The sequence below is a fragment of the Anser anser genome (assembly GCF_964211835.1).
Source record: "Anser anser genome assembly, chromosome: 2".
In the NCBI taxonomy this organism is placed as follows: Eukaryota; Metazoa; Chordata; class Aves; order Anseriformes; family Anatidae; genus Anser; species Anser anser.
The window spans coordinates 15516795-15544036 of record NC_139721.1 but is presented as its reverse complement, the minus strand read 5'-3'; the positions used below and the strand labels follow the sequence as shown (position 1 = coordinate 15544036).

Sequence of the window (27242 nt, the reverse complement as noted above, 5' to 3'; positions counted from 1 at the left end):
CTATTCAGACGTGTATTTTGGGTAATAAATTCCGAAAACTCAAGAAGGTAAAGCTTGCTTAGCCATGAGTCTCCTTTAACCCAGTAAAATAAATTCCACAGCTGCCTTCTTCTTTCTCCTGTGACTTTTTTTTACACTCCTTCCCATTGACAACTAGCCACTGTCGCACTGCACTGCTCAAACAAAAATCTTTTAAAATGCCAGCTTTTCAGATTCTTACTTTTGACCCATCCAGGTAAAACACTTTGCACCATAAAGTTCAGCAGCAGTAACGGACCATCTTTGTTAGTACGGATTTTCCTACGCACAAATGAAAATTGAGAAATGCATGAAGAAAAAAAAAAGCAAGCAAACCCATTTTAAATGTTCCTTAGATAATGCAGTACCACAGCAAATCTCTAAGGAAAGTTAATCTGGGACTGCCATGAACACCAAATAAATTTGCACCACTGGGATATTTAACGTCCAATAAATCTTGCTTTCCAATGCTTTTAAAACTCCAGAAAACTGTATTCAGCTCTAGACTCCGTATGTTGTAACAAAACCGTCTACCTAAAAGCTACCGACTCAGACCTGCCATCTGTGAGAAATATTTTCAGAACATACTCATGTTTGCTGAACTACCAAATTATGAAAACCTTCATTAAGAAAAAAACAAACCACAAACACACATATATACATACAGAAAAACCAACCGAACAACTTACTCTCTTTTTCTGTTTGCATGATAATCTCAAGAAAGTTGGTTAAAAATGCCCCTATTTCCAATTCAAATTCTTGTTAATTTATTTGAACTATCTCATGTTGCAGTCAACAACACAAAACCAATAACTAATTGCAAAAAAGAAAAGCGGGAGCAATAAAATCCATCACAGTTCAGAGATGTCTAGCAGGAGCAGAAGAACAAAGGGTTAATAACAATCTAAGAAATCACACCACTACCTGCTTATCTCATGTTGTTAAAAATGCCAACAATAGCTTATTAAAAGGAAAAAAAAAAGAGTATAGAAAAGTATATGTACTGTGCTGCCACTTTTCCCAGTTTGGTCACATCATAACCAGATTTTGTAGACAGTGAAAATCACTGCTTCCCTTGGCCTGTGAAAAATACGCTGATGTCCACAGCATCACATACACCTCCATGAGGGCACTGCAGTCTGCCTACATGGACATATGTGCACTTTGCTGCTATTTATTTGAGCCATTCAGAAAACTGCTGGTGAGAGAAAAGAAGAAAGCGGGGTTGTGAACCCAGTGATTAGCAAAAAGGCCCAGAAGCAGGTGCCCTGTGTAAGCCTACTTTGTATTTTTAATTCCAGATTTGGCAGTGAACTGATTTCCAATTGGAAGAATTCCTTTAAAGGTGGCAGACCAAAATGTGATCACGCCAAAGGCCTGTACTGACCATTGTGAGCGGAGAGGCCAAAACGTGTTATGGAGCATTACGAACTAAGTTCAGAAGGACTGCTTTGAAGTAATAAACTGAACCAAAGTACAGCACTGATCCCCAAGAATCACAGCTGTTAAACTGAAATGTAATTAGTTTTCTGACGAGGATCAGCAAACTGGCTAACTCACTGTAGATGAAGTTAGCAGAAGTTTAGTCACGTCCAAGTACTAGGGTACATCAGATCCACAATCAGAGGGTTTGCATCAGTCTTTAAAAGTACCTAAATTTCCCCCAGGTTAGCACGCAAATCAGCTGAGATTCACTTTTATAAAAATCATTCACCTAAGAATCAAACCACCCCAAACATGAAAAAAAAATGCTAACCTTTGTTTTCTTACTAGCAAACTTCGTGTCATAAACAACTTAAGGGCAGTGATGCAAAATGGACCCTTGCCTAGATTTGTAAACTTTTCCAGGATTCGTAATATCCTGCATTTGATGACATCATGAAATTAACCACAAGTAAAAGTTGGTTTTCAATTTGTTCTACTTTTCCCTCATTAGTCTCTGTGTCAGAAATAGAATAAGAACCCTCATTAAGTCACATTAAATTCTTTAAACTCATTAAGGGCTCAGAGAAAGAACAATACAAACACTGGTGTTTTTGAAAAAAAAAAAAAAATATGCAACACAGATGGACTTCAATTTACACGTATTATTTGAGTGTATGTATGTGCATGCAGCAGCCAAAGGGAGACCGGTATGTGTGAGGGAGACATGGAGAGGCAGAGCAGCAGAGGCAACAAGGCAGAGCATACCTTACACATGACAGAATGATACCTAGATAAAAGCGGATTAGGCACGATTGCTTCTGACCTGATATAGATGAAGCGCATAATGCTTTGTATCCTGAGCTGCGACAGAGCCATACCCTGCATTTCTTTTCAATTAACGATTCCTTGGGACGTCTTCCAGGGAAGAAGACAACCTTGAGGGCTCTGCAGCCAGCAGCAAACAAATGGGGAGCTAACTTTTGGTGCGTGGACTATTTTGATTGCCGTAGCTTAGCAGAGGAAACAACGCTATGTGATTGCAGCTGAAGACACATCTACTATTCATGCTTACGGACTTACACGTAAGATACAGGTGTGTGCAGAATTTCAACAGTCTTGGAGAGTATCTCTGGGTGTGCAAAGGGTGGGTGTTTGTTAGAAGATTTATTGTAGCTGAATGACTCAGATATATGTTGTTGATAACTTCTGATCTTTCCCCCCCCATAAGACTGGAAATATGAGCTCAATGCCACAAAATTATTTACATTGCTACAGTATGCTCAAACAACTATTACAGGATTAATTTAATCCATTATTATTTTTTTTTCCGTGATGCATACAACATGCAAAAAGCAGTTTAGTTCTAAAGAAAACTCCAGCCATGAAAAAGCAGGAAGGAGACTAATCAGATGGCATAAATTTCAGGTGACTGCAGCAGGCCATAGAACCTGCCTGCAGTAGATGGGGACCTGCCCTACTGTTTCTCCCCACCGGTGTGACAGCTGAAACGGGAGGTGGCAGCTTTAGGGACAGCCCCCAGCTCTGAGCATCCAGAGCTGGGTGCCAGGGGCACGGGCTCCCTTCTCCCACGTGCCTTGCAGATACCGCTCACCTGCGAGGCACATGGTAAGGCCCATCTATTTTCACAAGCTTTTGCCTCAGGTATTTGGGGCAAAGTTTACTTTATTAACTGTGCGTCCGCATCCGTATGTGCAGGAGGAGAAAGCTCGGCAATGAGCAGCGTTATCGTATTTATGGTTTATCCTCTGTAGCTGCAGCTAGGCAATGCACGATGAGTATACTTAATATATCCACTAATGAGAACTCTCCATAGAAAAGCTAACTATCTTCAGTTTAAGAAGCTGAAATGGGAGGAAAATTATTTTATTAACTGAATTCTTAAAGCAGCGTTTCATCTGCATAGCAAGTTTTGGATGAGGTTTCACATACTCACAGCCTGTGCTTGAAGATCAGCGTATGAGAAAGTTAAGAAGAATCGCACTTTGAAAACACTGAAAACCTTCTACCCCAAAGAAAATTGCTTTGTTCTAACTAATTTAGCTTCAATTAAACCACAGCTGCACATAGGAATTTTAGGTGATATTCAACTTCAGTACCTACTTCAGTCCTTTTTTTTTTTTTTAAATATCAGTTGGGAATTTGTTTTTTTTGTGTCGTTGGGTTTTTGTTTTGTTTATTAATGGTCCCAATAAAGTCACTGGCCCATCCAAAAGCAATCTGCAAGATATCTGTCTGAGTATGTTATCTTTTTTTAATTAACTACTAGAAACCCCCCACACACATTTCTCTGTTTTTTTTTTTTGTGAACTGCCAAGCTGTATGTTTAATTTTTTAAGTTTTAGTATGTATTTCAGACTTGCAGACTTTGCAAAGTAGGTCAGGAATACCCAAAGGATACACATTTGAAGGCTACAGATAGCAGAACACACCATTTACGGTTTTGTATATACACATACATACACATTCTATATAATATAGATAGATAGATTCAATGATTTAAACACATTACATCCATTCTGTGTGTTTCAAGAACATTCAGATATTTACACTGTTAGATCACCACTCATTTTAGACCTACACTAGTGCCAGCTGCCAAAAAAAAAGTACACAAATCAAAATATGTTACCTTTGTTCAAACAATACTGCTGTTCATTATATAATAGAAACTGTCATGCTTAATCTTCCAGGAACCAAGAACTGGTACATTCTTGGACCAGAGGTGGCTTGAAATGGTTTGAGGCAAAACTGAAGCATATTGTTTAAGTAAATCTTGCTGAGAAACATAAGCACATTGATGATTTTTAACATCATCTTTTACAGACGTTTCTTCAGATACATTAGTAAACTCAAAACACTGGCATATTTTCAAAATGCAGAGAGATGAACACATCGGTGCTTTTTCTGTAACATTTTTATAGTACCGAATTATATACTACCCTCTGCACTGTCAATCTGACTAAACGTAACGTGGAATCTGAAAAGGATGCTTGAGAACTGACGCCACAATGAAGTAAAATGTTCGTATAAAATTTCATATTGACTTTGAGAACACCCCAAAACTTATTTTTTCCTTGGGAGTTCTCAGTCTTATCTAAGTACCCCAATGGCTATTGCAGGCACTGAACTGCATGCAAGCTGCAATGTTCATTTTCCATCAGAGCATGAAAAGCATTGCCAAAAGAGCACTCAGAAATGTCTACAGTGTGATACAGGGAAATATAAATGTCAGAAATGCCTGACGTTCTTCACAGTTGGAACTTTTAAAACTTATACGTTGATTTGACAAAACACTAAATAAAAATAAGTACACTTCGCTTACTGAAGATCTGTTTTAGAGCATTACAGCTCCAGGACTTCCTCGGATTTTTAAGACTACAAAGGAAGCATTTTACAATTTCATCTGTAACAACACAGATTATACAATATTCATCAAGCAGACACAATCTTCCTTCCAGACACACAGAGCCACACACAGCCCTGCAGAGGCCAATCCTGCAGCTTTACCGAATCAAAAAGTCCCCCTGACGTCAATGCGTATTTTTCAAGAATGAGAACTGCAGGATCAGGCCCAAAAAGTGCTTATGAAGATGAGATGTTACTTCAACAGATTGAATGTTAGATTAAATAGAAAGATTGAGGCAAGACAAGTCTGGGGTTTAAACCCTAGGGAGGATTGACATTTAAAGTGTTGCCACTGAATTATAGCTCTCCACATTGGGTGGGGTAACCTCCTACTGGGTGGAGTGTCTCCCCTAAAGGAAGGAAAAACTGGCACAAGCCAACTTGGTCTTTGAAAGATTTCCCTACTTGCCAACTTATGAAGTCGTCCTGACGTCAACTTCGTCAAGAAAGTCTATTGCCCAACGCTGTCTTTTACCGTAGAAAGTTTGCCTGCGTTCGAAACCCGAGCAGAGGTAGGAAAGAAATTAAGGCAATAAGTCAGAAACCTCTAAAAATAAAAAATAAAATTAAAAAAAAATGAAACAAAAGAAAGAAAAGAGAGCACACTGGATTTTCATAATTCTAGTCAATTAAAAAAAATCCTTTTGTTGGGTTTTCTTGTTTCTAATATCACCTTATAGGCACAGATCACTGGAGTCTATTACTAAACATATTTTAAAACCTGGTTTAGTTTTAAAATATGAGGTGGAGAGCACAGAAAGTAGCTGCTCTTTCAGATAGAATCTCCCATCTCCTGCAACAGACAGTGAATATCTTCCCAATCAGCATCAACAACAGGTGTAAAACTTTCTCATACTGGTAAAATAACATTCACTAAACTGTCAGTAAAGGCATGCTTAAGGTATTATTCCTCTCCAAATCAATCAAAACAAGTTGTTTCTCCAAAAGAAGACTTTGGGTGCTGGGTGAGAGGAGAAAGGGCTGGGAGGAGAAATCAAGCCAAAACAGAAAAGGGATAAAGCATCCCAAAATGCCCATGGGAAAGAAGAAAAAAAAATGAAAATAAATAAATAAATAAATAAATCAGAAAACAGTTTAAGTTACCGTAACCTGAAATGCACCAGCCATCACAAAGAGCAATTGGAGAAATCCAGCAGAGCTCAGCAGGAAAGATTTTTAATAACAGATTGAAAAACAAGAATAAAAATAACTGCATCAACAGGGCCTTTCTTCCTCAGGCCACAAGCCCGTTTTTACTTGAATTTTAAAAAAATGGCAGTTTGGCCACTAAAACCAATCCAGAACATTATTAAAAGTTAAAAGCTACCAATTACTTCTGTCTGTTCTTTTAAAGCAAAGTTTGGCATTACGTCAGTTGGTTTAAAGAAAACAAGAAAGAGAGAGAGAAAGAAGGAGAGAAAGTTTCCTGCTTGTATAAATTAAACCACCAGGGAAGGTGTCTAGCCACTTGTAAAGCATTTATTACAGGTTTTTAAAGGGCTAGTAACATTTTAAAAATTAAACATTTTAAAATAAATTTAAGGGGGAAAAAAAATAAAAGTCAATCTGAGCCTGGAAAGAAAGCGGACTTACGAGAAATTATACGAGTGAACTGCAGCTAGAGAAAGAAAAAAAATGACTGTTGGGACTAAACTGTGTGATTCCAAATAATTCTATTCTCAAGGCAGGAATAATCCCGTTGTAACCACTGTGCTCGCAGTCATCCCGCACGAGCACGGAGAAGTCCCACCAAACTACAGGATGGAGCCAAGTGGGCTCTACAGGAGCGTCCCACAGCAGCGTCAGCCGTGGCAGCTCTGGAAGTTAGAGAAGACTGTTCCTTCTATAGATTTTCTAAACCCATGCACAGAAATCTGCAGCAGGAGTAAAATTCCTTAGTTAACGTGACACGCTCATAATAAAAATCACCGATAGCAAGATTAGCATTTTCTGTTCACTCTTAGACGGATTTTCCACCGGTGGTGTTATTATTAAATTTTAAAGAACCACTTTAAAGGTATTAGAAAATAAGAAATCGATAGCACAGAACATGAATAAAACATAGACGGCTATTAAACAAAGTTTCTTACACACAGCTATGCCAGTTCACCTAAATCACAGTCTTCTAAACCCCGTGACGCCAAATCAGAGACTCCTGCGACTCCAGACTACGCATCCAGCGGAATGGTGCTCAGTTGTGCAACGCTTCTGGGCTGGGACAAAATGTCCACTAGGGACTAAATTGAGACCATCGTATTTATTCTCCCATCGCTCCGTATTTAATTTGAGCCTTGGTCTGCATGACAAAAAGTCGGAATCGGATGCCACCACTTCCCCCCCCCCCCCCTCCTCCTTTCCCCCAAGTGGCATTTCTTAAGTTCTGGGCACGTATACAAGTGGCTCAGCAGTGCGGCTCTGCTAGGCCCTTTATTGATTAGGTGCAAGCCTAACATCAAGGAGGGAATAATAAGCATCATCTGAAAAGTGTAGTTACATGTCTTGCCCTTGTAAACATTTGCTCTTTAATGGTGTAATTGTGCTTTAATCCTTCGCATCATCTGATATAACTCATTAAGTGTGTTTTTTTTCTTTTAATTAGCAAACACACTCCAAAAAAAGCAAAGCCTAGAAAGTTTTTACACGCAATAAAAACTGAACTGAAAATCGTCTTCGAGTACGAAAATATTCTCTCTTTGGGTGCAGGCTTATCTTTTGAAAGGAAAAAGAGAGCTTCATTGGCAGAGCGTATGAAAACGAACTCCATAATTCATGACAGTACCCAGAAAAAAAGTTCTTCTCCTTCTCCAGGAGGACTGGAAAGGGCACTTTTATTTATCTTCTGGACAGACAAAAATAGTAGAACCTAGACCAGATATGCTGTAATTAATGTATCCAAAGGTCAACAGGCAATGGTATTTATACAATAGATGGGTGCAGACTATGCTGGTTTTAGTATTAATCACCAGGATTTGAAAATAGCATTGTTTTCTCACTAGGTAAGAACTTCAGAAAGTTTCAGAAATGAAAAAGAAGAAAGTGTTTGTCTTTTTTTTCTTATCCCTGCCTGCTATTATTTTTAACCAATTGCATTTTACCTCCCGAGATGTAGTACTGGGGACCAAAACGCCTGAGTTTACAGTTGCCCAGATCTGCCAAAAACAGACCCAGACTACCTCACTAGTTGTGTGGAGGAAACTAAATTAAGCAAGGGCAAACACCAACTGGAAAGTTGTCAGTTTACTGAATGAATGGCTTCATTTTACACACCAGTTAGAATATCTTAATCAGAATATATTTCTGTTCAAGGCCAATACTTCTACTACCAGGTGGCAGTTTGTTTTAACTGAAACTGTATTAAAAATGTAATTTATTTCCACTTTACTTTCACCTAACAAAAAGGGTTGTCAGATTCCCAGCCTGTCATGTTCAAAAATATTTAACCATAAACTTTCTCACAATGTTATATTTGGTGTTACCCACAAACCTTTATTAAAGCGATACTGCCAGTGTGGCTGCAGTTAAGATCTGAGAAGGTTTCTATTAAGATTATTACATTAAAATATTGTCAAGAGTTTATAAGAGACATAAATATTCATACATCCACGCCCCCCCCCCCCCAAACCTAGCAGGAAAGTTCCACATAAAAAGAAAAATTTAAATACATACCCAAAGTTGCCTGTTTGTAATTAAAATTTTGGTTTTTTCCTACACGTCTTTGCTAATTTTTTAACTCTTTCGCACTGTAATGTAAAATAGTTTTGTTTCAAAGCAAGTGCCTGATAAAGTGCTAAAAGAGGTAATTCACATGAACAGAAAGTAATTAGTCATTGTTTGCACAATGCTTTGAAAATATAAAACCCTATGTGTCAACTAGCATTAAAATATAATATGCTTGAAATACAGAGATTTAACAAGCAACCATTGCATCTTACAGACACCCCAGTCCACACAGAGGAATTAGCACTGTGCTGTTATTAATGCACAATCACAATATGTGAATAATAATATTCTTCACACGCAGCCAGAGCACGCACGATAATGGTGCATACTATAAAAGTTTACTACGAGCGATACACGACGCATGCTAGAGCAACAATCCTGCTAAGAACTCATAAAATAACACTGAATTTACTCGATCGCCGATAAAGACAGAAGGCAACTCACAAAGCTACGGTATAAATTATGCTACAAAAGCATTAAAGGAGGATATAAGAGGATAACCTGGCTGCATCGTGTTTGATGCCCAAAGAAGTCTCAGATCTCTGAAGTTATCATTTACATTTTTTTTCCTTTATTAACATTACTATGAAATAAAGAAAAAAAATAAAGCCATACTCTCACACGCAAAAAGACTGCCCAGTATTACTTAGAGACTGTTAGAGGATCAGAAGCAAAACATGTAAACTTAAAAGCTGATGCAACTTTGCCCTTTACTTACTTTGTTGTGACTACGTACATGCAAAGTTTCAAACAGAGAAAAGTTATTATATGCAGCAACAACAAAAAAAGTGATAACCAGACAGAGCAGGGCGGATTATGAGCTGACTGCTCTTCTCGTATCTAATTTCTCTTGGTCTTAAAAAGGTGAAGGAGCCTTCTGTTGTCACAAACAGTCTGAGGATTCACTTGTAGGTAGGCATTGATGCACTACTGGTGCTATGTGGCAAACCTCAGGCAGGTATGCATTTTTCAAGAGGAAAAAAGAAAAAGTCTCCTTTCTTTTTTTTTTTTTTTTTACTCTACAGAGAAGTGTTCCGCTTCTTTGGTTTGACCACGTTATTAACAAACTTTCATTCAGTGGTTAAAAAAAGGAAAAAAAAAAAATCTTTCAAAGTGTTGATATCATTTCCAGACAGTCTTGTCAGCATCACAATTTACAGGAAATAGTTGATGTTCTCAAACAAACCCTGTATTTACTCATAGACCCAGAGTACTTAGAAAAAAAAAAAAAAAAAGAAAGAAAGAAAGAGAAGAAAAAACAACTCCTCACTCTTTTGGAGTTGGTGGTGGTGGTTTTTTTTTCTAAATGTCACTCTGGTGGAATATCTGAGAGAGCCGTCTAACCTAACACACATATTGTGAACATGAGAAAAACATAAAGTGCAGTTCAGAAGACTACTGTAACTTTTATTCTCATTTTGTCCACGTCAGGAACTGGCTCTTACCACTACTTTCCTTTGCTGCCCCTTGCATTTTTAACTCTGGCAGTCTTTTCTGAACGTTCAACTTTTCCTAAAACCAACAGGAAAGTAACATGATGCCACCAACATCCATAGGATTCAGCTGCGTCGCTGAAGAAGACCGCCTGAATGGCAAAGAGTTTGCTGGCTGCTTCAGAGACTTTACCGAGCCCGATCAAATAAAACCTGCGGCACGTTCAGTGGGTGTTTGCCTCCAGCACCGCGCCGGGCACCTGGGACCGGAGCGTGGGGCAGGGATGCTCGCCCCCACGCCTGGCCCTGGCTCCAGCCCCGCCAGGAGCGATGGGAGCCAGGGAGCTCCCCCCTGCCACTGGCTGCACTTGAGAAGTTTGCCACTCGCGGATAGAAAACATCACCCTTTTCAAAAAATAAATGCATTGGGGGGGGAGGATTAAAAAAAAAAAAAAGGCTAGCGGGCCCCACCAGACACGGTGTAGGAGTGCCGGGCTGTCCGAGCGCCGTGATTTGCGGCAGGGAGGCGGATAAACAAAGCCCCCCCGACATGTCAGGGCCCCCCCGGCAGGGCTTGGCGGCCCGGGGCAGGGGTTGGGGGCTCGGCACGGCCCGGCACGGCTCGGCACGGCCCCGGCCCCCCGCAGCCCCCCTGCATCCCCGGCCTCGCCTCCATTCATTTCAGTGCCGACAAACGGCCGGGGCAGTGAAGCCGGGGGGGGGAGGGGGGGGGGGTTAGGGAGGCAGCACCCGGGCCGAGGAGATAGGGGAGAGGGGGAGGAAAAATAAAAAAAAAGGGGGGGGGGGGAGATAAAAAGAGGAGGAAAAAGAGAAAAAAAAGAGGCTCCGCGAAGTTGTGGCAGCAGGGGAGAGCCGAGCGCGGGGACGCGGCGCTGCGAGCAGAGCTTCGCCTTTAAGAGGGAAAAGTTTTACGTCTCTCCGTGCTCTGGTTTCAAAAAAAAAAAAAACAAAAAAAAAAACACACCCGAAAACAAAACAAAACCAAAATCACCAGCACCGCCGCGTCGCCTTTCCCCCGGGGGGGGGGGACCGGCGGGGACCCCGAGCGAGGAGGAGGAAAAAAAAAAAGGGGGGGGGGGGGGGGGGAGGGAGTGAAGGAAGGAAAAAAGACCAAAAAAAAAAAAAAAACCAAACTTTTTCCCAAACTTACTACTCTTCATGTTGGTGCCTCCGCGCCCCGCTTGTCATGGTCCCCGTGCAAACTTCCAGCGGCGGGGCAGGACGGGACGGGGCAGCGCAGGACGGAGGCTGCGGCTCAGTCGGATGCACAAACCCCGGGCGCTCGCCTCCCGCTTCCACCCCCCGCGGCTCCCTTCCCCTCCTCCCCCGGTGCCGGGGCACGGCGGCGGAGATAAGGGCAGCGCCGAGCCGAGCCGAGCCGAGCCGCGCCAGCAGCAGCAGCAGGAGCAGGAGCAGGAGCAGGAGCAGGAGCAGGAGCAGCCGCCGCTCCCCTCCCCGCCTCCGGGCCGGGGGCTGCTCCCCCTGCCCGCCGCCGCTGAACTTGACCCCGGCGGGTCTCAAGGCGCCGCTCCGCAGCCATCGCACATGGCTTTGACCCGCTTGGGGGGGGGGGGGGGGGGGTTGGAGGGGGGGGGGGCTTTAGGGGAGGGGGGGGGATGCACCGAAAAAAAAATAAATCCGGGAAAAAACTGCAATCCGAGAAGCACGTTACACCCACCCCCCTTTTGTTTTTATTTTGGTTTTTTTTTGCGTGTTTTTTTTTTTTTAAGGGGGGGCACGCTCGCTGCCCCCCCCCGCCACACGCTGCCCCCCCCCCGGCACACGCCCCCCCCTTCCTTCATTCCCCCCCCCCCCCCCCATCCTCCGCGCCGCCCCCTCCCGGCCCCGCCGCGCACCCCCCCCCAACCCCCCCCACCCTCCCCGGCTTTTTAATTTTTAATTTTTTTTTTTTTTTTTTTTTTTTTACCTGTTGATCGACCGCCAGCAGCAGCCCCGGCAGCCTGGAAGATGGTGGAGCCGCGGCGCGAGCCATGAACCGTCTCCTGCTGCCGGCGGAGTTGGCCGCGGATTATGTGGCGGTGGCCGGCGGCGGGGGGGGACGGGGGGGGGACGGGACACGGGGAGGGCGGGCGGGCGGGGGGCCGCGGCGCTGCCGCTGCTGCTGCCGCTGCTGCCGCCGCTGCCGCCGCTGCTGCCTCCCCCCCTCGGCCCCGCGCCGCGGGGAGGGGGCGACGGGGCCGGCGGTACCGGGCGGGGGGGGGGGGGGGGGGGGCGGGAGCACCGAGAGGGGGGATTTGGGGAGAGGGGAGGGAGTTTAGGGGACGTGGAGGGGGGGGGGGGGGGGGTCGCGGGCCGGGTCACGGCGCGGCGGCGGCGAGGCGTCGGCCTGCGAGCGCGGGTCGGCCGCCGCGTTATCAGGGGCTGTTATCGCTTGTCAGGACCTCCGTCTCCCCGCATTACGTCAGTTTCAAGACACCGACACTATTAATATCAAAGGAGCCTTCGCGGAGGAAAGCGCCACCCCAGACGGAGCGCCCTTAAAGAGACAGCGCAGGCGGCCCCGCCGCGCCGCCCCCCCCTTCCCTTCACACGCGGCCCCCCCCCAGGGCCGGGCCGGGCCGGGCCGGGCCCCCCCCGGGGGCGGCCGTGAGCGGGGAGCGGGCCGGGCCGCCGAGGCTTTGGCCGAGTTGGGTGTCTGAGGAGCAGCCCGCAGGCCACAGCCGCATCCCCAGCGCGGCCCCCGCGAGGTTTTGGTGCCTTTTTTTTTTCTTTCTTTTTTCCTTTTTATCGATCGCATTGATCGCCGGTGTACGGATTTTAAAAAGTCACAGCACCGCCACCGCCTCGCAGCACCCCCCACGGCCTCACAGCACCTCCACCACCTCACAAAAACGACACCGACACCACCAGCACCGCCTCAGAGCCGCTGCCCACGCGCGGCACAGGGCACGGGGGGGATGCCCGGGGGGCTCTGCTCGCCCGCCTCCCCCTGCGGCACCGGACGGACAGACGGACGGTTCCCAGTTCTCGGCTGAACGTGGCCCGTGGGTGCCTCCTCGTTGACACCAAGCACAAATTAGGTCTCGAGCTGCCCTGGAGAAGACCCTTACGGCTGCCCTCTCTGCTCTGAGCCTCCCCGACTCGAAACGCCCCGCTTTCTCCCCCGCCACAAATTGCCAGGAGTCTGGATGTTAGAGTAAAAAACTCTCCGAGGAGAAGCAGTACGTGAAAAGTTCCCCCGAAAGGGTTTAAAAACCCAAATATAGTAGGCGTTAAAAACTATGTAAACATTTGTTGGGCATTTGGACACAATTTTTTCTGCACTTAGGTGACTTTATATGGCGAGTTTTTTCCTCCCGTGCAAGTCATTTTGAACTGATTTCGCATTAAAACACAAGCGTTCTGGTCGCTCGCAACTAGTACCACATTATTCAAATGAGAAGCTGGAAAAGAGTTAAATCATTACGATGTTAGTTAGAGATGAAGCTGTTTCCCCCAAAATGCTTGAAATGACATAACATTTTCCTCACATTTTCCTTCCCGAATACATAGCTATAAAGCATAAAACCTTCAGAGATACACGCTGACGCAAATGAAACCCTACCGTAAAGCGTATGGCGTTTTCAGTCCCCTCTCCAAGCTTAAACATTCTTCATATATGTTTAGGATAATCTACTGGCAGATTTGTAAAGTAATTGCTCATGTAAATCACCCAGCAACACGTTTCCCCCTTAAGTTCTTTTGTAGGATTGTCTGATAAAGCGCTTTATGAATAGCAAAGCAATAATTCACATGCAAGAGGTGAGCCTGTCATGTTGCAAATGGAAGGTAGCAGAGAGTTGCAGGCTGCAGCGCACGGTGGGATCCCAGAGCCCAGGAGGGAGCACCGACGGGGGCTGCGTGGGACCCCCTCCCTCTGTGCCCAGCAGCACACGGCCAGTGCGGAGCAGTGGAGAAGTTTATGACGGAAAGTGGAGAAAAGTAGCACCAGAATTTAAAGTTTGCTTTAGCAGCGGGGCCATATGCCGTAGCACCTCACTCACATGCATAGGGAGAACGTTTCCTGACTTCATAACCCTCTACTTTTTCTCAGGCTGGAAGTGCCATAGCAGAACTGCAGTCAGAGACGAACCGCTTTCAGGAACCTCAGTGAATGCAGAATTCGGACTAGTGAATACTTTTGTCCCATCCACACTGATTCAGACCTGTTCTTCTCTGCAGCTCAGGTTCTGTTGTTGCTGCCAAGCCAGACCAGAGTGGCTGTTCGCTCAGAGACGCCTTGCCTGTGAAGGGTTAAAATCAGCAGGTATTTTGTCTGATGACTTGGCTAAGCATCTTACAAGCAGGGCTCGAGTGGAAAATATTTAAACAAGGGTTATTCCCCTTTGCTTCTCTGCTCTAGTGAGACTTATTAATGTCTTTTTCTTTTAAAACAGGAAATGATGCCCCCCACACCTTAAATCCTCGCCAGCTCGCATGTGTGCCTGCAGTTCTCCCAGATTTTAGTCACATTATGACAGATAAAACACGGAGAAGATCGGTAACCATGAAAGTGCAGGTTTCAACACGTGGAAACCTTGATAATAAACACACCTTTTTTCACCTGTAGAACAATATGAGATACGTATTTGTAAAAGACATAAGCTTTTTGTGCACATGCTTTTAAAATGAAACCGCAGAAGCTGTTCCTAAGCAGAGATTAGAAAGACAAAATGTGTCTTCATAATTTCAAGTCGACGGCTTTAATGAAATACTCTCAGGAAAACTATGTTACAGTATCTTTGCAAAAAAAAAAAAAAGGCTTGCATGATACATTCTGCATTTCAAGTTAAAATAAAGCAGATCAAGAAGATGTCAATATCAATCTGTTTATATTCACCACAACAGAACTGTAGAGAACTTAATAAAAGCAAAAATATTTTCATAAACTTTTTCAGGCAAATTATTTATTTATGAAATAATTTATAAAGAAAATTTTTACCTCATGGCTTAGATACATCGCATATGCTTGTGATTGACACAATATGTTCAGGCTCAAAGGCCTGTACAGCCTTTTTTTTAATTTTTTTTTTTTATCCTAGCAGGAATATTTCAAAACAACCAACTAATTCATGAAGTCATACAGTAATTGTTTGACAGTTGTTTCTAATATAGAAAAATAAGTTATGTATATTGTTTTCATTCAAATATTTGTTGATTTGTTGTTAGAATCCTTTGACGTTGACATGCCGCAAATTGCATTAGGAGAAATACTGAAGATTTATTTTCATTTATTATCTTCTGCTGTCAAACATTTGCAAAACCACTTAAAGCAAGTTTTATTTCGCTTTACTTGAAACTTATATTCTGCATGATAGTAGGTGGTTGCTGAAATAACAAGTCCGGCTTTCTGGGATAGATAAGAACCGAGGAAGCAAAGGCAAAGCAGCAGCAAAGCAAGAAGATACAGAGAAAAGTGCTGCTTTCACAGTGAGGCATGAACAAAGTAACTTCTAAATAATCCTCCATTTTTTTTTACACTCAGGCACATTCTCCATTGAGGGAGAATACAGAGGCCCGTCACAGTTGCTTCTTGAAGGAAAACAGTATAACAGTCATTGTTTATCAAGATGACATAACATGCCATTTATGCCTTTATTGTTTAATGCAGTTTCTCTTTTCTTGTAGTTTACTCAGCGTAGATACAAAGAAGGATTAACAGTTAAGCATAAGCATACTTGTTTTACAATTTCAGCCTTTTAGTGCATAACTTACTTACTTAAAGTACTAGAGCCTATAATCACAATGATTTTACCTGATGGAACATGCATTTCAGAAATATAATCCAACTGTTTACCCTAACACGTCATAAATTGCAATTCTTTACAAAAACCTCAGAGATTGACATCCATTGCTCTTAAATGCCTGCTGCTTTAGCACACATCATCAAGAAAGTATTTCTGTATTATTCTCCCTCCAGTTGGTAGTATATCACATGAATTCTAAAGACCATTTTCTTTTACTGTCTTCAATAATGAGCATTTTGAGGAGCATTTAGTTATGTGTCTGAGGCACTCCAGCGTGAGTTTCTTGGGAATATAAACACGGCAACTTACAGGATTTCTGCAGACCCACTTCTTTTCCTTGCACAACTTTTGTCACATGAAATCATCAGGAAACTTTTGTTCCCTTTCTTACACACTGCACAGAGTCAAGTTTCCAAACTTCAAGTTGTGCGCCAAAGGCAAAAAAAACTACCACTGATTTTAAAAGAAACGGGACTGGAGACCCTAATGATGTGGTTGAAACGTCTCTGAAAAGAGATTATGCGTTGTGATAGACAGGGCAGCGCTGAGAACAGCCAATGAAACAGCATGCAACAGAAGAGCTAATACCATGGCATGATCCCAGATTCAGCAGATGTTTTCTAGGGGGATTGGATATCTGGTAATGGGAAATGGAACCTTTCTCTTCTCTGTCACCGTTTTTAACGCAGGCCAGTAGTGATGGAAAGGCAATAATATCTGATGCTTCTTTGGTAGCTTTCTCCACTGCGTGGCAGGAACATGTCCTCCTGGCTAGACCACACCAGGGCTGTCCGGGGCTCCCCAGCACCCCGGTGGCACTGCTGGCACGAGGACCTTGCAGGGAAATGCCTGGAAACCCTCTTTCCCTGGGAGCAGTCTCCTGGGGAGGGATGCGGAACACCGGCTGGGCATGGGCTGCTCCTGCTAATGGCGTGTCTGCAGATAGTTAAATAACTCTGGCAGCCGCAAAAGATAATTTATCGCTTTACACTATCGTAAAATCTACTAGAAAATTAAAAATGCTAAAACACCAGACTCCTTGAAATCATTTACATGCAGGAATCCACATAATTGTATAGATTTTGATCTTAAAAATGCTATATAAAAGGCATTCATCCAAAGCTCTGAAAAACCTCACATGCACATACACATACATATGGAGTAATATATAATGAGTCTTTCCCAACAAATATCAATAAAAGAAGTGGCAGCCTTTCTTCCCACATTCCAACCGCAAGTTCAGCAAATCAAAACAACCTGAGCCCCCTGTCCTGTCATCACCCCCAACCAGGCAGAGCCACTACCTCTCACTGCCTCAATTCCACGCTCAGCTTCCCTCCAGCACTTCTGGGAAGGCTAATCTGGATCAAGTGCATTGAAGTCAATGGGAAAGAAAAAAAAGAAGCTATAAATGAGTTCAGGAATCTTTACATTAGGTCCTACATGCAAATGGTTTTCTTTCTTATTCATAAGGCTTGTAGTTGTGAAATTGTAGTGTTCTGGATATAATATTAAATCTCACTACAATATCTTCTAATATAAAGCAATGATTCCATACAATCAAGGTGTTTGTCTCAAAAGGAGTTTTCTTTCATTTGATTTCCTGTAAATAGCTTTTTCTTTTCCATTTATGATTTTTCACCATGCTCAAATCTTTATTTTAATGTGACAGACTACAAGCAACAAGTTTTTATTGCAGAAAAGATTTATTTACATAGCTGTTGATGTGAGGTCTCTGATTAAGTTTAGGAGAAGGAAATATCTTTCAAATGTGTATATTTCATATTGCAAAAAACTGCATTTTCCACTCCAATATGAACATTAAATGCCTGCCCACAGAATGGCCTAGGAGGTGCAATAGATGCTATTGAGAATCTCAGACACCCGATGCATTGGTAAAATTGCCAAGATGCTGTCATTATTTTCAATTAAGTGGGGGGGGGGGGGGGGGAGGATGCTGGCAAAATTCGTGGGGTGGAAAGAGGCAAAGTCAGACAATAGAGGTAAACACCAGAATGTAGCCCATGGTATTTAGTGGTCTCTACCAGCCTCCTGTGAAACACTTTAAAACACACACACACAAGGACACACAAAGAGCTACCTTCATCCAGACTAATACATCTAACTTTCAAGGTGTACAGTGCTTTGTGTAAGTAAGAGCTTAACCTTAATCCGGCCTTACCCTCTGTATCATGAATCAGTTCATCTTGCAAAGAGGTCATCTGATGGACCTCTGCGTGCCAGGCATGGCTGCTGATAGGCAGAAATTTGCCTTGTTCCTGAATTTGGACCAGGGGGATTTGGGGAGCAAAAGGAAGAAAGGTCAGTGCGTTCCTACATTTGGAGACTGCATAATTCTCCAGTAGTCTACAGGGTTGTTGTAATTTGCTCCTCATCTAGACAACTCGACAGAGCTTTCTAGCCTGAGTGAGAAGCGCGCTCTGACCCGCTTTCTGTCTGGCCTCTGCATATGAAAAAATTCACATCCACAAATCTGAAATTTAAATACGATGCCTCTTGTAATGCTTAGTCTTTGGAAACAGGCAACCTAACAAGAATGCTGCCTTGGTTAACTCTAAGGCCTGTTGACACCAAGATGAAAATAACCCACGTCCTTTCGTTGTGAAATGGCAGTGCCACTGTCTTTGTTGAAAAACATGAAACAAGTGTAGGCATCCTTTAAATTTATTCAAGACTTTAATTTTCTTAGCGGTTATCAGTCTTGAAAGAGTCTTTAGAAATAGTCATTCCTTTTGGGAAGGGCACATCAACCTACAAAAGTGGCAGCAGACTTAGGTCAGTTGGTTCTGCTCTCTCACTGGGAGATCTCATTTTAGCTCATACCTTCATGACCTGCATCACATGCCCTCACATACAGTTTTACAGAGCACAGCGTGAATCAGGCAAAAATAATGCTGATGGATCAGCATTTGTTTCCTCTTGGGATCTTGATGTGGTGAGGTGCAGATCATGACCCAGAAAACAAGTGTGTCCCTGTCTTCTTCAATGCCTGGACAAACTGATGCCACATAGGGCAAAAATACCTTTAATTTTTTTCCTCCTTCCTGACTCCACTGCTTTTAGTTCCTTTCATTGCTCACATAAAACAGACAGTTACCTTATGACACACTAAAATATTTATGCATTACACTTCTTATTTAACAATGGCCAGAAATGCCCTTAATGGGCTGGTGAAAAACCTGGATGGTTTTGGCAATTTTGCTGTATATATATTTTTTCCAGTGGAAATTTGCATGAATAGAATGCAAAAGAACAAAACAAGAAAAAAAAAAAAAACTAAAACCAACTCAAGCCAAGTAACTCATCCCTGTCAAAGCCCTTCCCCCTCACTTTTTTAGCATTGCAAAATAGACACTGATATTATTGACATTAACATAGACATTGAACTGAGAATCATCAGCTATTTTTAAATAAAGGAAATAAAGCTACATACTACATTATGACTAATATATGGAAGAGTCATACAATGGCATGTAAATAAAACATTTGTGATTAATAGCTTTATATTTATGGAAAGAGGCATCTTTTTGAATGACTGGTGTGTATGATATGGGTAGAAAATAATCTGGACTATTTAGGAATCAAAGTGGTAAAATGAAATAAAAATAATTTGAAAGATGTATCTAAGGAAGGGCTAAGTGACCTTCATGAGCCCTTAGTCACAGAAGCCAGAGTGGCTTGCATATAGGAAGCATCCCTAGAGGTAATTGTACCGGTGCCCTATTTCTCCTTGTCAGGAGCTAGAGGCAACCCAACAAGCAAGCAAGAGGTGCAGTGAGCAAGCCGCATACTGTGATGCAAATTCAGATGAACCAGTGCAGCGCACTGAAAAATGAACTCCTATTTCTTGATGAATGCAGGTAACAACACACAGAAGGAATCCAGACCAGGGGTGGGGTATGCATTCTCAAGAGCAGGCATAAAAGAGCCTGGTAAGTCTAATCTAGGGAAAAAAAAAAAAGAAAAAAAAAAGAAAAAAGAAAAAAAAAAGAAAAAAAAAGGAAAAAAAAAGGAAAAAAAGAGAAAAAAAAAAAGAGAGAGAGAGAGAAGAACAGCTTTTTTGGAATTCTCCATGTCATTTTTTTTATTTGACTTTTTCAGGCCTAGGTGAGGGTGGGAATCAAAACATGGGGCCCGAGTATGGAAGTGGAAGTGACTGCCTGAAGTAAGCTCAGAAGGGTAGCTATTGGGGCTGCTAATTATGACAAGCAGCCCAATGAGGCTGTCAAGCAGAGAGAGAAGTAGAAGGATGCATCAGACAGATAAAGCAGCACCTCTCCTATGACAAGCTTCAAGTACCATTCAGACTCTTAAAGAGATGCATTTTAACACAATCTGCGTAAAGGACTAAGTCCTTTTTTCCCTACCTCCACAATGCCATTACTGGAGATGTGCAAGCATTAGAAGAAAAAAAGGCTACTTGGGAAGGGCTCATGCATAGCAAATTTGTTTTCCCCCTTCCCCATCAACTCTGTAATTACAACCATTCAGACAAAGCTGGTTTTCCCAGTAGGACTGGCTGAAAACACAGTTCATTTACATGGCCTAATTGGGCTTTTTTGGCCAAGGTTGTTCTATACACTGACACTAGAACTAGGTACTTAACATTGAAAAATACATTATTGTGGTATTCAAGTTAAGGATTCCATTACTTTGAAGTTAGGAAATTCAGAGTGAAGGTGTCTCCTTTAACATCAGCGCTTCTGTAGTATGTATATGCATAAGAATAATATTGGCAATTATATTGGCCCCAAACAGTTAAGAGTCTGTGAAGTAAAGAGGCAGTCATTTTTCTTCTTCCTCTATGTAAGAATTAAAATAGAATTTGGATATTTATGTAGATGGATATGCTGTTACACGAAATGTTGGATATATAGTCCTGTGGCCTTCAGATATTAGTACAGTGAACAGATCAGTTGATTTATGAAGATCATTTTACTACAGAATAAATTTTTGGAAAAAAATCAGCTTCTTTTGTATTCTACTATTTGCATTATGTAAGAGTTGGTTATTTTTATCTTTTCTTATTTCATTTGTAGCTATCTTGCCTCCCTCAGCAAAACACACTGTTCATGAATATGTATTTTGTAACCTTTCCTAAGCCAAGTGCACAGGTTTAGTTTCAGGGCCTTCCATATTGTACATGTCCTCTACAATCAAAGAGGTTTTGCAAAGTCATCAGTGCGAACTCAAGCCATGTCTAGAAAGAAAATTTACATAAATATTTCACCAGGCCTTAGTATAGACAAGGTTCCTGCAGCTGAACCTGTTTTTCAGCATGTTTAATTGCCACATTAATTAGAACATGAGGGCTCAAATCCACAAAGATATTTGGGTGCCTAATTCTCATTAAATTCAATTGAGAGATGGCACTTACATCCCTTTATGGATGTAGAAGACACAGAAACCTCAAGAATCTTATCTGTTCTAAAACTCCCATACAAATACTGCTATCAGCTTCTTCAGAACAACAGGAATTTTATTGTAGTTCCTGATGAAGGTACCTCCTAAGTACAGGAAATGATATGATAACAATGGAGGCTGCGTTTGTTTCTCACCTCATTTCCAGCCATCCAGCCCTTTCAAACTGCAGGAAGTTGCCAGACCATGGGGTAGGAAACTCAAAAAGAAAAACAAGATGTTCTCTGTTGACCATCAGGAATTAAGCTGGCAGGTTTTGCTCTTTTGTGGCATGATATAAAAACCGACTATTAGTGGGATAACCGTGGGTCCAAATTCCAACGTAATCTCCAGACGTAAACAGAAATTGTGATCACACCTCCGGACATGAGACCCCAAGACCGATTTTTCAGGACCCTCATGTGACTTGTCCACATATGGGCTGAAGTCCAAAGGCTGGAGCTGCCATGCTCTACTCCTCCCAGCCACACAACCCTACCCCTTTGCTCATGCTGTACCAGAACTCATGCAACTGGCTCTAAGCCAGAAAAGGGAGTTGATCCAGTTGAAAATGTCTTTTTAAAATCTCTTTCATTCTTTGACAGTTCAAAAATTCAGTATCTGGGACAGGGAGAAGGGTGAGACTTCCTTATTTTGATAGGAATTGTTTTAAAATTGTCATGAAACAGCCAACCTTTGGAGGCTTGTCTCCAGAGCCACCTGACTACCATCAACTGCCCTGTGAAGGAGTTTCTCTCTCCCTTCATCCTTAACAGCTGAAGAAGCCCAGCCTCTTAGTTTAAGCAACTGGGGGTGTTTCTTATGTGATATGAATACACACCCAGAGTTACACAGAGTTAATCACAATCTCCCCACCTCTCTGCTTTAAAATTTCAGTCTTAGCTTTGCCTTGATATGCTGTCTAACTGTAATGATGCTTGCTAAATAAACGTTTAAAATAAGGAAGTTTTATGTCACAAAGGTAGAGCTTAAAGCCAGAAGGAACCATTACATGCTCTGGTTTGCCTTCCCGCATAATTCTGGCTACAGAATGCTCAATACTCACTGTGCCAAGGCTATAACTGCAGTGTGGAGATAGTATATCTTTCTGAAGATGTCTGTCTTGATTTAAAGACTTCCATTGATGAAGGATTCACTGCACTCCTAGGTAAGCTGTTCCAGCATTTAATTAACATCACTTTTAAAATCGTCCCTAACCTGATCTAGTATAATTTCAGCTTCCATTTTGCTTTGTTTTGTTTACCTTATTTTATTTTAAAGATCTATTTTAGCCAAATAAGACCCTATGCTCCATCAATGGACTTGTAGACTATAACCTCGTTGCCAATTACCCTTCTTTCCCATAAACCAAGGAGATGAATTTTCCTGGATAATTTCAGTTACTTTTTTTTCTGAGTATTTCATCATTCATCTATATACTTTTTGAAGTAGAGACACTACAACTGGTCAAAGGTTTGAGTTATTGTTAGCTTTCAAATTTGAGTGCTAATCTATATTTCAAAGTATATGACATTCACACGTTACTAATATAAATATAAAATATCTAAGCAAGTGCCCTTTTTTTAAATTTAGACAAATTTGTAGATCAACAATTAGGATTTCAAAGTCACTTCTCACTATTTGTAGAAAATTGCTTTGTACCCTTTCCTTTCCTTTCCTTTCCTTTCCTTTCCTTTCCTTTCCTTTCCTTTCCTTTCCTTTCCTTTCCTTTCCTTTCCTTTCCTTTCCTTCCCTTCCCTTCCCTTCCCTTCCCTTCCCTTCCCTTCCCTTCCCTTCCCTTCCCTTCCCTTCCCTTCCCTTCCCTTCCCTTCCCTTCCCTTCCCTTCCCTTCCCTTCCCTTCCCTTCCCTTCCCTTCCCTTCCCTTCCCTTCCCTTCCCTTCCCTTCCCTTCCCTTCCCTTCCCTTCCCTTCCCTTCCCTTCCCTTCCCTTCCCTTCCCTTCCCTTCCCTTCCCTTCCCTTCCCTTCCCTTCCCTTCCCTTCCCTTTCCAATACGCTTTCTGTGATTTTTTTTCTTTGACTTATGTGTTGAAATTGGAAGAAAATCTTTCATGACTTTGAAAGTTACTGAAATAAGCACAACATACTTCATCCTCAGACTTCTCATGGCAAAAGTCACTCCAGTCTAATTTACTAGAGATCCTCAAAAATAAAGGATTTCCTTTCTAATGGAAAGAAATAATCAGTCATTAGTAGTAGTACCTGTCATAAGCTTGAGCAGCAATATCACTAAATAGTACAGAGTCACATTTTTTACTGGCTATTATTACTTGGGCTTTAACAAGAAGATCCTAGGTAGGATTCTGCCTGCTGAGGCACCAAGTTATAATCTTTCAAATGAAGCCACGCTAATAACAATTCCCAGAACAAGACAAATCTGCAGACGCTAACTAGGTTAGTGGCTATTACACTCTGCATTTAATCTTGGACATGATAGATAAGCAGGTGGGAGTGGGACTAGGGGAAAGATTTGAACAGTAAATGAAACTGTTCCTCTAAGATAATAACAAACTTCTTACAGCATCCTGAACATCTTCTTTATTACTCAAGCCAAAGCGAGTTGAAGCAATTTATCCCTTTGAAGGAGCAAAAGGTAAGGTTTGCACAGCTTGTCTCATGAGAGCTTCTAAGCTTAATCGGGCACACAGTGGAAAATATAAATGAGGAGTGGGAAACCAGGCTGGGCAACACTTTGCTGCAGCGAGGGGAGGTCTGCAGCTGCCCGTGGCACTCTCAGGGCACTACGTGTTGCAGTGTGTGGCAGTGCCTGTTTGGTGGAGACCAAACTTGCTCCTCCTCTATGTGAACATGAGGTGCTTCACGGACCAGCTGGCAGTTTGTGCACTGCTGTCAGCAGATCGCCACATCTTGCGGTGCTGACTGCCAGCTCTCACAGCGCGGGTAACCCAAGTGTCAGGATTATGTCAGGATCCCAGCCGTTCACACAGCTCGCAGACCTGCACCTTGTAGGCTTCCAACATCTGGCTGCCAACAGAGATGTGCCACATCATGAAACGTCAGCTGTGGGTGGCACAGAAACCACAAGCACGTCACTGTGCCACCAGGTCTCGTTCCAGGCCTCTGCCATCTCTACAGAATGAGGCTGATGAAGGAATTAGTCTTCGACCTATGCTCGCATCAAGAGGCTTGGGAGATGCAGATGATGCATGTTTCTAGTTCTTCATGCTTTCCCGGAGAGCATGGTAGCTACTTTTGCTCCAGTTTGAAGGCACTGGAGATTGAAGGAATTTGGCACCTCAGGTCTTATTGAGGACAAGGTGTGGAGTGGCTGGCCGTTCTCAAGCCATGTGTGTCTGCCATAGAGCACATGAGCCCAGAAGGTGTTTGAGTGTTCAGGCAATGGAGGGAAGCACAAAGACAAAGGACAAAGTGAACAACACTTCCAGTGAGCAGATACAGATGTCTGTGTCTGTGTGCGCATTGATATGGCTGCACATTTGGTGGCATGCTCACTTCCACGGTTTTCTGCTTTCTTTGTTTTGTTTGATTGTTTGGGCAAATATCATAAACAACTTAAAAATTTGAGTTGTTTAAATATGTCAAATACAAATGTGATTTATTTTAAACACTGTGTTTCAACCAGCTCTTTCACATTAAAAAGCATATTTTCTCTCACAACCTGCTTAAAGCAAAACAAAAAGCTAAGTTACAGCTCCTTGCAAACAATGAAGGCAATAAATACAGTAAATTACTGTTTTATGTGAGACAATATACTAATGCTAACTGAAGCAATGGAATTAGAAAACAAACTCCCTCTGGGAACAATTCTCACACCCCTGTTTTAGAAGGAAGCAGAGTTTACTCGTAAATAATTTAATACATTTACTCCTGCTAGACTGGACTGACAGGTCTTCCATATACCGAAGCTTTGCTTCTCTGATAATTGCAAACTTTTAAACTGAGAAAGTTATCAACTAAGAAACTCTGCATGGTCATTGTAGGACTGTCTAGGAACATATAGATATATATACCATAGGATTACTGAGTTTTGTCATCACACAGATCCCTGTTTAGTAAAAATATTCCTTCAGACCTACTTCTCCTGTTTATGAGTACGTAAATAAAATCCCATTCAAGGTCCTATGACAATTCCTTAGCAACTGCAACAGTTGCTTACATGGACAAGCAATACAAAGGAAAATACGTTATATGTTTTTAATGCAGTTTAACAGCTAGAAGAAAAGAGGAGACAAATCATCTGACTCTGTAAGCACAGAGTGATAACCCCCACTGCACAGATGCACAAAAGAACCAGAAAAGCAGAAACAAGAAGTGTATAAATTGTGATCCCTGTTACTTGCCTTAGAAAGCTGCATCAGAAAATAGTGGATTTCACTCATATTTGTAACACTTCTTCTTTATGTCTACTTTTCATGCCATTTTCTATTTGCTTTACTCACAGTGTTGATATACCCTCTCTCAACTCTCATAAATAGATTGGATTCAGAGTTTCTCAAACGTTCTCTTTTTGGCGCTTAGAGTACAGAACTATCATAATCAATAGCTTCTTCTAAACCTCTTCTTTTTCACTTAATTTTTTTACATTAACGACTCTAATGCAACTTCATATGCATCTAATATACCATCTGGTGCTGATTGGACCCTTCATTTTGGCTTTCCTTCCTACAGACAACTAACTGTCAGGCATCAGGGCTACCCACAGATTTCCTAAGACCCAGGCAGAAGGGAACTTTGACACAAGTAGCTTGACACAGAGATGAAGAGCAAGAATTTTGGCACCGATTGTTCCCAGAGATTATTGTTCACAGTTGTTTATTCCCTGAACGGTCAGGGCCAATCTTGGAGACCATAGGCACAGATTTGTCAATATTTCAGAGCCTCCTCTAATCTAATTTGTCACTGTGCGAGACTGCTATTTAGACTGGTCACTAAGTAGCTGCAAGCCTCGCTCCAACCTCAGGAGACGAAACCATTAGAAGCGTTGTGAAATAGCTGAGTAACCGTAGCACGGGGGGAGGCCAGCATTCCCGGCACAGCTCGAGGACTTACTCTTCCTGCGGAGCTCTCCCAACCGCTCCCACTGATGCAGGAGTTGCCACTCTCCTTTTGCTGCTTACTGCAACCGGGTGAGCTGGAGGAAGATCTGATGCTGCTGCCCTTGCCGCTGCAACCCTCCCACGAATTCCAGCAGGGAAGACAGTGAAAATTATCTGGGAATGAGCTGAATCAGCTTCTTTTGTCGGCGCCTTGGCCGCACCCGCAGTGTGGCCAGTTCCACCCAGCACTCTTGAGCTTCTGAGCAGGAATTGGGGAAGGCTTGTGTGTTTGTGGGCTTCCCTCTGTGCTGGGAGGGCGATAACCCCGGTCTGAGAGTGAAAGGACTAAACTTAGGTCTCTGCCTGAGGTTCCTCATAGGCAAGGACTGGATCTCACCACCTCCATGAGTACTGGAGTAGTTTTGTAAAAGTCTTCACCAGAGAGACAGTTATGAGGTACTCATTCTGCTCTGTTCAGGAGTAACAGGAAACTGTCCAGTGGCTGTTAGCACAGGAGGTCCCAGACTTGCACATTCCTTGGTCAGTGGTCATTTGCCTCATTCTTCTAAAGACTAGGAGAAATACACAAACCTCAACTCAATAATTTTGGGATTCTCCTCTGCATCAGCCCAGCAGCTGGTGGCCCTTACCTTTCGCATTTATAAATGTGTTGTTCGAATGTACTCCAGAACCATGACCATATGTGACCATTATCTCAGAAGACCTGGAGCACACACACCTCAGTCTAATCTGAATTTCTTAAAACATTTTTTTAAATGAAGAGCAAAGGGTGGATGCATTTCTTTTGAACACTCATCTCAAGTTTGTTACACACACAATCTCAAGTTTGCTACACCAGTTCAGCAGCTATCACCATTTTCAAGTTGCAATATCTTTATCTCTGGTGCCCCACCCCAACAGGATTTGCACGCAGTCTTTCAGAGGGCAGGAACAGATATCTGCGCTCAGGAGTGCTCAGGGTAGCAAGGGCCATGCA

At 42.6% G+C, this 27242-nt stretch overlaps 1 protein-coding gene and 2 long non-coding RNA genes across 7 annotated transcripts in view; 2 read left to right on the top strand and 1 right to left on the bottom strand.

The window, feature by feature from the left end:
- Positions 1–12260, bottom strand: part of TRPS1 (transcriptional repressor GATA binding 1) — a 214470-nt gene extending 202210 nt beyond the window's left edge. Inside the window, exon 1 of one of the 5 annotated variants that reach the window (XM_083823833.1) lies at positions 11968–12260. Coding sequence is in view for 1 of the 5 variants with exons in the window: in XM_083823831.1 (XP_083679957.1) it covers positions 11191–11200 (10 nt within the window). In the remaining 4 variants the exon portion in view is untranslated. Of the gene's footprint in view, positions 1–11190; positions 11601–11967 lie in introns of those variants that run through there. The other 4 variants (XM_083823828.1, XM_083823832.1, XM_083823831.1 and 1 more) reach the window with 4 other exon arrangements.
- An 822-nt stretch (positions 12261–13082) lies between these two features.
- LOC310894113 lies at positions 13083–17654 on the top strand. The gene is made up of 3 exons (XR_014579568.1): positions 13083–13222; positions 14223–14307; positions 14438–17654. It is a non-coding gene; the product is annotated as an uncharacterized lncRNA (long non-coding RNA).
- Positions 17655–22070: 4416 nt separating this feature from the next.
- LOC310895528 lies at positions 22071–26408 on the top strand. The gene is made up of 3 exons (XR_014580760.1): positions 22071–22376; positions 23749–23820; positions 25878–26408. It is a non-coding gene; the product is annotated as an uncharacterized lncRNA (long non-coding RNA).
- Positions 26409–27242: the final 834 nt, after the last annotated feature.